A 10,575-nucleotide genomic window follows, 5' to 3' on the forward strand; every position below is an offset into this window, starting at 1 on the left:
AATACTCAGACCAGCCCTTCTGGCACCAACAATCATGCCACGTTCAAAGTCACTCAAATCACCTTTCTTCCCCATACTGATGCTCGGTTTGAACTGCAGGAGATTGTCTTGACCATGTCTACATGCCTAAATGCACTGAGTTGCCGCCATGTTAATTGGCTGCTTAGAAATTAAGGGTTAACGAGCAGTTGGACAGGTGTACCTAATAAAGTGGCCGGTGAGTGTAATATTGGCATTTTGTGAGGACAGAGTTAAGTAAAGCTTTGAAATGAGAACTCCCCAGAGACATAAAACATAAATAGAGAGCTATAGAGACTCACACTTGGAGAAAAAAGCTGAAATACTAATATCCTTAAACTTTTGTCACATCATAAATCAAATCCGTAACTTTCCTTTAATGTTGCTTTTATGTATTGAATTATCTATTGCTTTAGTTACAGCATCGGGAGTTGTTGTAGGCTATCCATGCCTAGGGTGATTTCGACCATCTTTTAAAAAAAACATGATGCCGCCTCTGCCATGTTATATTGTGAAGATAGTGTGTTTGGGTGATGAACAGTATTAGTTTTCTACTAGACAAAGCATTTTGCATTTGGACAAAAAGTTTGCTATCAACTGAACAATGCACCATCTTATTGAAAATTTCTAATGATTTTTTTAGTTTTTTTTTTAAACAATGAGTCTCTTATTTCAACTGTGCCATGAGGGGCAGGTTTGAGTTCTGCACAACTGACAGTTTTATGTTGACAGTCCGTTTCATGAAGTAGGCATAACAAATTAGGATTTTTTTTTTTTTTTTTTCTATGCACAAAAAATTTGACTATATCTGGAAATAAAACAGCTTGATTGTCTGTAAGGAGAGCAGAGACAGAGGACACTCTGAGTTTACTGAAGAAAACCTGCTACAGTCTAGGTTAGCTCTGGGGAGAATGTTACCACGGTGACTGAAATAAAGGTTGAGGAAACTCTCTTTGTGAAATGGAAAAGTCAGAGTTTCCCTGTTTTTAGGTTTAGACAACTTAGAGTTTTCAGTAAAGCTGTTCGTGAAACGGACCCCAGATAAATGTTCGTCTGGACTGTCAGTTAAGGTTGGCAGTCTTAGTAGGTTTGCTGTTGAGCCATGCTGTCAGACTGTGTAATAGATTATAGCTTTAGCATTGCTGAATGAGGTGTTTGAAGCTTACTAGCACTGCTTTAATGGGCCCATATACAAAATTCACATTATAAACATTTTGTAAAAGTCCTGTCACCTCTATAATTGCCTTTCTCCACCTATTAGCTAACGTGTGTTAAAAATCATCTGTTTGTAAAGCTTTCCTCTTATGATATCATAAGGGGAAATAGGCTGTCCAGAGTGTTCTATAGCATCCCATCGGTCTAGTTATGGCCTTCATCTATTATTCCATGCACCTAGCTGCTATCTTTAGAAACTCTGACTGGTTGTCATGGTTGCGGGTTTTGGGTTCACAGCCTTCAGGAAGATGGGGGCATGGAAAGCTGAAACAGCCCGCTAAGAATAGGAATAAATATGGAGTTTTTTGGGCCATACTGTCTGTCTAATCTGACAGGAAATTTCCTGCACAAATGACAAAAACATGCTCTGGGGGCCTCACTGTTAATATTTTTTTTATTTTCAAATGTAGAATAATATTGAACCTATAAAGAATATGCATTATTTTATAGTTTTCATGGTGTTAGTATTTCACCTAACAGTAACCCAAGTTTTACAGGAAAGTTTTTTTTAGAGAACATTACTAAAAAAAATATATCATCATAAAAATGAAGAGCTAATGTTGAATCTGGTGTTAGCAAGTTTCCTCTGATACCCCAAAATGCATTCCAGCAGAGACAGTTGATAGGTTGCATTTTGGGGTATCAAAGGAAAGAGGTCTGACTGCAGAGGTACACAAAACATTTTATTTGTATTTGTACCAAATTTTATTTACACCTCACTATTGTGTACTTACTTGTCCTTTCACATAAAATCACAAAAATAAATGACAATCTGTGTAATTTATGACAACGTCACATTTATTTATAATTTGTTCAAAATATGTAACAAGACAGTTGCATAATCATGCTGGAGCTATTACAATCTAGCCTGTCAAACGTAATATATCCCTTTTGTTTCCCCAGGGAGGCAGCCAGTAACTTCCTGACAGCTTTAAGTCTCCAGAGGAAGAGCCAGAGTGGCCAGCAGTCCAATCAGGTGATGTCTGGTAACATCTGGGCAGCTCTGAGGATAGCTTTATCCATGATGGACCAACCTGAACTCTTTCAGGCTGCAAACATTGGCGACCTGGATCTCCTGATACGGGCCTTTAACTTGGACATTTGAGAAATCAATGGAAGCGATGTTTGGGTGCGCTCCATCTTTTATCCTTTGATATCCAGCCAAAAGCCCAAAGTGCATGTGTTTGAGTCAACACCCAAGCATGTGTTCAGTTTCTACACTTCAAAATTAACTAAAAAGGTCAAATTATTTTTCCTGCTCTAAATTTCTTCTGAGCAGTTCAGAGGGCCGGCTCTTCCAAGGATTTGAATAGACTGCTTAGTGATTGAATTTGCACTGCAATTTGTGATTTCCCTAAAGAGCACAAGGACGGGCAAAGATTGTACGAGCAATGCCTTAGAGGACGCATCAATTAAAAACTGACTCATGCAGTGGAACTGAGGTGAGCCAGGAGTGACAGTCAGATTTAAGACTCCCTCAGAGCAACCCTCACAAGCCATTTGCAGCAGAGAAGAAGAGGCTTTTTCAGTGGAAGAACTGTTGACTCAGGACTGTCTGTATCTCTATCTGACAGATGGATCCAGTCAGGGAACAATAAAGGCTGCACCCTGTAACCCGAAGCTTCAGTTTGTCTTCCTGGCTTCAGCTCAACCTCTGTCAATTGTGACATAGTGTTCTGCAAAAAAAATAAATAAATAAAATAATAATAATTACTAGAAACCGATAGATCCAAAAGACTTATAGAAGTTTTCCCTTTGCACTTTTAGATAACTTACTCTGAGTGGAATGCGCAGTTGTAAAGCCTTACTAGGATGCATGTGTCCAACCTTATTTATTTACAATATTTTTACGGCAACAAGGAAGAAAATATATCTAAGCCATTTTCAGACCAGATTAAGATTTCCTAGCCAAAAGCTGATCTTATAACCAGTGAGATTTCCAATCAGCTAATATTAGTTTGGTTGTATCTATATTTATGCAGTTTGTGTGTAATATTTCTTTCCTTAATGCTGACTGGCTACAGGAATGTGCACAATGAGCGGGTTAATGATTATTTAAATAGTGTTTTTGAACTTCTCTCAGAGGGAAAAGTGATTATATTTCTAAAAATATATCTCTTCTCAGAAGCCCCAACAAAGAAAAGCCTAATTCCTATTTATGCTGACTGTATTCATTTTTAGAGCTCATATTTACATCAGATGAAAAGAGGTGCATTCACAGGCCAAGGACTGAGACAGCAGCTTGATGAATTTATTTAATTCAGTCATTTGTATCTCTGCTGCTCCCCCACCAGCAGTGAGGCTCATTCATTTCATTTAATCATTTACCCTCAGCCGACATGCAATATTTATGGAGCACTGCTTAAACTGTTGCACAGATTTGTTTGTTTGCTTTTACATTAATATGCATCCACAAAAAGAAAAAAATGATATTATGAATGAGTTAATGTTATTCATACTACCTAATAAATATTAAACAATGCAGTGAAGCTCCTGCTTATGATAAAATGCTTTTCAGCACCTCAGAGTATTTTCTATAAATGTGTTTTTTATTTTTTATATTTTAGTCTGCATATTTCGAAAGTAAGGTGAGCTTCATGCAGTTTGCCGTGCAGTAGACTGAACTGCTCACTTTAGTGTCTATCAGCCATGTCCACAGTCTGGGTGTGCTGCAGAAAGCTTTTTGTTTTTTTTGTCAGCTTCTATGCAAAAGGTCATGTTTCATGTTTGTCCCCATCTGCCTCAGTGGACCAAAGGGAAGTGTTGATTCTGTGTTTTGAATGAATGCTATCAGCGGGGACCAGAGACCAGCACCAGAACCATTCATCTTCCAAACAGTGCAGCTGGGATGACACACTTTGTGTTAGAAGGAGTGTTTTATCAGGCGGCTGAGCGAGAACAAACATGAACCAGCTGAAGTGCAGCATTGACACTCTGTCATATGGCATTGCATATGTGGCTGCAGCTGCACACACAGAATTCACAGCTGTACACATTTTTCTTCTAACAGTTTTCAGCTCGTTTTTGTCTTTGTTTGCAGAGGTCTTCATATCTGTCGCATTGCAGCTGCAACTTTGATTGTGTTTTATTGGAATTATATGTTGCACCATAAAAACATGTATTTATGTCCTTTTTTTTTATTAAATCAGAAAATAGTAATTAGAATGTGTTCCCAGTGCCCTGAAGTCAACCAGGTTTCTATGTGTAACCATCTTTTGGCATTTTCTTTTTGCCAGCTTAATATTTGCTAGAGATTGAGCTTTCTTACAATTTTCCTTAGCAAAATAGCTCAGGATCAACCTGGTTGAATGAAGAGCATCTGTAAAAAGCAACTTTAAGTCTTGCAAGAGGTGGGTTTGGTCTTTAACTAGGCCATTCTGGTGCAGAACTGTGTAAACCCAGTCCACTGTAGCTGTTGTGGTATTTTTACCATGATCTGTTTTTAGGATTGCCTTGTATTAAGGTCCTATTCACTCCGTAGAAACCTCCTCATATCCTGATGCTAACAGCTGCTTTTTTTTTTAGCAGGATTAGTTTAAAAGTATTGGGGTTTTATTGCATGTTGAATATCTTCCTCCAGGTTTTTCAGTTGCTCTCAACATGTGACTTCCTGTGTCTTTCTTTCAGTGTGACTTTCATTGTTGAAACTCCTCAGTATGGGCCAGATTGAGGGCATCACTAATACTTGTGGCAGTAACAGACTCTCCAACCTGAGCAAGGAATCTCTTGCTCCTCTAGAATCATAAGGGATGCTTATGATTGCTGCTTCTAATGCTAATGCTCTTCTTATTTGGCCCATTAGGTAGATTACCATTCCTTGGTAGCTTTGCAGTTCTGCCAAACTCTTTTACTTTTTGGATGATGTAATGAGCAGGGCTCCACAAGATGTTCTAAACTTATTTATAACCTAAGCCTGCTTTGAATATTTTTACCTCACCCCTGATCTTCAAGGCCTACACAGAGCAGGTAAACGCTATTTAGTGATTTGGTAACTTTGCAAGCAAACTGGTTGCACTGGATTATTTCAGGTACAGTGTACTGAAGGCTTCGTGCCTTTTTTTTGTGATCTGAATTTGTGGAGAAATAAAACCACATGTTCTGTTTATTATTCTTCACCAACAGTACTATGCGTTGTGTTATAAAATCAGCATTAAATTCAGTGAACTTTGTGGTTATAGTGTACTTTTCAAGAAGTATGAATATTTTTGCAAGCCACTGTTGTCATTACCACTTAAAGACCATTCAGATTTCATGCAAAAAGAAAAAAATATATCTATTACAAAATGTTCATGGGCCAACAAAGGTTGTTTTTGTTTTATTTTTTTAATCAGGAAATCACTATAGTTGGATAATGCTAAACTTCTCTCTCCCTATCTGGATTCATATCAAATAAAACTCAAAGGTTTTGAAGCCTTTGGATTTAATGTTGCATGTTTTATACTGTACTTGACACAGGTATTGCAGCAGTCTTTTTTTGGGAGCACACTAACTGCTAGGTTTCTAAATGCCAGTTCTGTTAACACAGGTTATTACTATTGTGACAGGTGTCTGGTTTATTTTAGATCATCTAGTGTTTGTTTCTACATTAAGGTTACCTACTAACTGCAGCAGTTAAGAAGATCATTAGCAGTTACTAGTGCACTACAAAACTATATACATGTACTACTGTTATTAGTTTTCTTTTTATCGCTGTTTCATGCAACTTTCTTTTGCTTCTAAAATCATCCACAAACTGAATTATTCTCACTGAATTCTCCTAAACAGCCTGAAATGTTACACATTTTCTTTATTTAGAGCCTCTCTTCCTTCATTCATTCAATTCATCATGAGATAAATTTACCTAGTGCTTTATTAGATAAGTTTGGTACAGCCTGCTTATGAATCAAAAAAACACTTCCAGCCTTTGGACCATTTTGTCAAAAGAGCTAATGGTTTATACACAGAGAAAATGATTCTTTAAATTAATTCTACTGTTTTTTTTTTATTACTATTATTTATTTTAATATATGAACTTGTAAGTTACCTTACTATAAAATAATATACAGGTCTAGGGATGTGCACGTGAAGAGAAAGGTTCATGTTGCAAGTTCTCCCTGGGAAATTATCCAAAAGGATCACAGATGTCATTGGCTAGCTTTAGTTGCCTTTTTTATCTGGATATATTGTATATAAAAAAAGAAAGTATACACTTCCAGCACTCAAATGAAATGTTTTCACTGGTGATTCTATCGACATGCATCAACTAACATTGTGGTTGTTGAACAGAGAATAGAGTTCTAGACAGTCCTCTGTCCACCTTCATACCATGTCTGATATTTAATAACTTTTAGTTACTTTATGCAAAGGGAAACCATTTTCTTTATAATTATTTTATAACCACTACCTGTTTCTGTTTGTCATATTTGTTGACAAAAACTGTTAAAAAAACATGAGGTCTATAGTGTTTTTGTTGGTTTTCAGATCTGTTCTAAATTTCTTTTTGGTTTTTTTCTTTCTAGGTTTTCACTTTTTGATCCTGTAAATTAAGTTTGTAAAAACTAACTATGTTCTCAGGTGAACTGAAGTAGCATAGCGCATGCTCCTGAGGGAAATCATCAGGCTGATAGCATGTTAGTTATGGCACAGAATTATACTTCATTTTAATGCATGTAAATCCTCACTTTTGCTATCACTAATATATATATATATAAAAAACATCTTCAACACATGAGGAGGTTCCCTTTCAATATTTCTACAGTGTACTGCAACTTTATCATTAAAACAATATTTATATATTTAGTATTTATTAAACACAAGGTATGGTTTGTGGCATAAAAGATAAACTGTGCAGGGTGCATTTGGGACCAAAAAAACAATGAGAATAAAGAAAACAATTCAGCTTTATTTAAAAAATATTAAATATGGTAGTGATCATAGAGATCACCTTCTCTTTTAAATTATAATACTGATAAAAAGCTGGAAGTGGTTGTGTTTACCACTTGCTATTTAGTTTTCACTGACATTTTCCTATCTTGCTATGTTTGCTAGCATAACTAAAACTCTTATTTTCTTTATATGAAGTTTGCATGTTGTTTATTAGCTGCCCCCATTTTGTATAGTGCAAGCTTTTTGGGGACAAAGGGTGTAATTCACTATTGAACTGATGTCAGTTTCTGTTTTTGTTGCTGATTTTCTCCTTTTTTTTCCTACTTATTGCCTGTATGCAGTATATGATTGAGCCCAAGTGCTAAAAAATAACTACTGACTGAATTTGACCTTAACAGAAGTCATACGTCAGCTGTTGGAGCCACTTGAACCCTTTATGCATGGTGTAGCATAAGTTCCACATGTTATTGTTTCATTGCTGCAACATTTGGGTTGTATTTGTGTTAATGTTGTAGCAGTAGTGCCTATGCCTGATGTATACGGATGACATTTCGAAGTTGGAATGCTCTTGTAAAAACTCGAGAGCAAATCAAATTTAACATTAGTGTATCAGTTGAGAAGAAAGGAACATTTTAAACCCAATGTTTGAAAAAGTAAAGGCAGGGATTCAGCAGTAGGATGGTTATAGGGAATGTAATTGTTCTAAATGTAAAGTATTTCTAACCAATTCATTGAAACTATTTAAAATAGCTGCTTATATTTAAAACTATAACCATTTTTTTCTGGAATACAATTTGACTTAAAAATAGTACTTTCAAATACCTTATAATAATTGTTTTCATTTAAAGCGCAAAACTTCTTACAAGACTGGTTACTTTAAAAACAAATTGACAAAAAAAATAGATTGAATCCAAAAAGATTTTTTTTATTACATTATACATTTTCTTTGATTTTTTTTTTTAAGACTCTGTGGTATTTCATGTCTCCAAAAATGGTTAGAACACATTTGGATGCTTGCAGATGTAATAATATATATGCTGGCGTTGTTGCTGCGTAACTTTATAGCATTTAAAACACTTTTTAAAGCTGCTTATAGGTCGGGGCTCAAGAATATCATTAATCCCCACTGTTTACAGTTGTTTTTTTGTTTATGGCAAAATGTATAGAAACTGTGTATTTTAGCTAATTTGATAGAAGCATCCCACATGAATGAATAAAACTATATTTTGATGAATGAAACTAGAATTGATATACTTTCTATACGTCCAAATATTTATTGAGTCACATAATCTAATTCTTATTACTCGACTTGTATAATCACAAGAAAAGCTTTAGCAACTTTAAATTAAGAAGTTATGGAAGTGATCTTTTAAAATAAACTATTGTTACATATTCTCTGCTTGTGTGTCTTTCTTTGGGAGACTCCACTGCCTATGCTGATGATGTACAACTTTAAATTTCATTGCTACCACTTGACCATAGTATCCTGCAATCACTGAGCTAGTGTGTCCAAAAGCATTCATTAGTTTATGGGTCTGAATTCAGGATTTGAGGTTAGAAACAGGAATCTGAATGACTGCATGACAAGCCCATGACAACGGACCAATCAAAAAAATCCTTGATGCTTACACTGACTTGCATAAGTTTCAATAACAAAATTCAAGTTTATTGATATAAAAAAAGTGCTAGGATAAAGGGTATCTTAAAAAAAAGAAAAGCTAAAATTAATGTACTGGTGCATGCACCTACAGGTTTTAATAAAAGATATCAGGCGGCAGCAGCAGCTCCTTCAATATGCAGCTACCAGAGTGCTGAGCATTCTCTAGTACTTTAACCACTACCCTGGTGTCTGATTAAAAAGTCAAAATTTGTTTTATTTTAATTAAGGCATTGTTTTTTGTTGTTTTTTTTTTGTTTGTTTTTTTTTGCAATACTCTGCATTTTTTATGTGGATTTGATTCTTTTCTAACTCAAATTACACTCTGTGTAAAATGTGGTTTCTTTTAAAACTTCCTTGTCTTTATTAAAACAATGAAAGAAAATCCTCAGATGAGAAATTGCAGGTTTATAAAAAAAATAAATAAAATATAACATGTTTCAACAAATGTGTTTATTAAATTACCCAAACATAAAGTAAACAGTGCCACTAGATATACTGTTCGGTATTTACGTACATTGAAGGCATATTAGAATTAAAGGCTAGATTACAAAAGTCAACCTAAAACAATCCCATCTGAAAAACTATTGAGAACTAAAGAAATGGCACAAATCTTTTTGAAAAAAAAAGGCAGCAGAGAGAAAAAAAAAGGGTAGAACATGTTTGACATTTAGGCAAATGAAAAAGAGTAAAACCTGCAAATGTACCATTGTACAAGCCAAATAACTACATGTAGTGCACATGCTGAATGTGAAACTTTTTTTTGTAACAAATTGAACAAAGACTAAAACAGACTGAGCAGAGGGAAAGCTGAAACGAAATAAGATCTCCCAAAAGAAAATGTCTAACCAGGAAGGCCTGTGAAAAAGAAGGACCAGCAAAATCACAAAAAATTTACAGACGTGGACATTTTTAGAACAGACTGCAGCAAAGCCAGACAAACACCTCATCAGTCATCAGCTGATGATGAGCAGCAAAAACGCAGGACTTGCATAGAGACTTTTAGTAATATTTCCTGCGGCAAATACAGGAAACACAGCAGCCGTTAATCGAGAAGATGAAATTTGAGTCAGGATTTAGGCACGGTGTTGTTAAAGAGGAGCACAGTGGAACATAAGGTTTATCATTTTAACTAGTTGGCTAAAATATGATTAGAAATGAATCCATATTTTGCCATTTTGCTGCTTTTTGTCATAACTTTATCATATTACAGTTACCAGCTTTAATGGTTTATGGATTTTTATGATAAATAACTTAACATTGATTAGTTAGTATCTGTTTTATCATGGAAACTAACATGTCAGCAATGAACAGCTGGACTTGATGTTTGATGGACAAAAAAAAGTTTAGAAACCACAGAGGTCCTCTTTAAAAAGAAAAGTTGAAAGTGAATTACTGCAGTGGTTCCGAAGCATTTCTGCTTCTCACTCTCGGGGTGGAAAAAAAAATAATTGTAACAGATTACAGGTCAAGTATAAATTCTTTACTAGTTTGTCAAAAAAGAGGAGCATACTGACACAATATACTGTCCTTACCAGTTTTATTCATTGTTTATTATTATTATTATTATTATTATTTCTACTTTAAATTCTAAAAAGAATATAAAGATGTCACCCATCCAGTTCCACTGGGTTACCACATAACATTTCAATGGACAAAATAACTGCCACCACTATCTGGCATTGTCTTCTGTTGAGATGCATCCACTAAAACCAGTTTCTATTCCAGTTAACTAATTGGCAACCAATAGCACAGATTCACTGGGTTAAAAACAACCCAAAAAAAAACTTATAATGTAAAATAATGATTTTTTTTTTTTC

At 35.1% G+C, this 10,575-nt stretch overlaps 1 protein-coding gene across 1 annotated transcript in view; it reads left to right on the forward strand.

The window, feature by feature from the left end:
* The window catches only part of pex5l (peroxisomal biogenesis factor 5-like), a gene marked incomplete at its 5' end in the record, with an annotated part of 19,115 nt that extends 10,661 nt beyond the window's left edge, over nucleotides 1–8,454 (forward strand). The window contains one exon of the mRNA XM_015402716.1: nucleotides 2,137–8,454. Coding sequence (XP_015258202.1) covers nucleotides 2,137–2,338 — 202 coding nt within the window. The remainder of the gene's footprint in view (nucleotides 1–2,136) is intronic.
* Nucleotides 8,455–10,575: the final 2,121 nt, after the last annotated feature.

The sequence above is a fragment of the Cyprinodon variegatus genome, unplaced genomic scaffold, assembly GCF_000732505.1.
Source record: "Cyprinodon variegatus isolate N-32 unplaced genomic scaffold, C_variegatus-1.0 Scaffold1387, whole genome shotgun sequence".
In the NCBI taxonomy this organism is placed as follows: domain Eukaryota; kingdom Metazoa; phylum Chordata; class Actinopteri; order Cyprinodontiformes; family Cyprinodontidae; genus Cyprinodon; species Cyprinodon variegatus.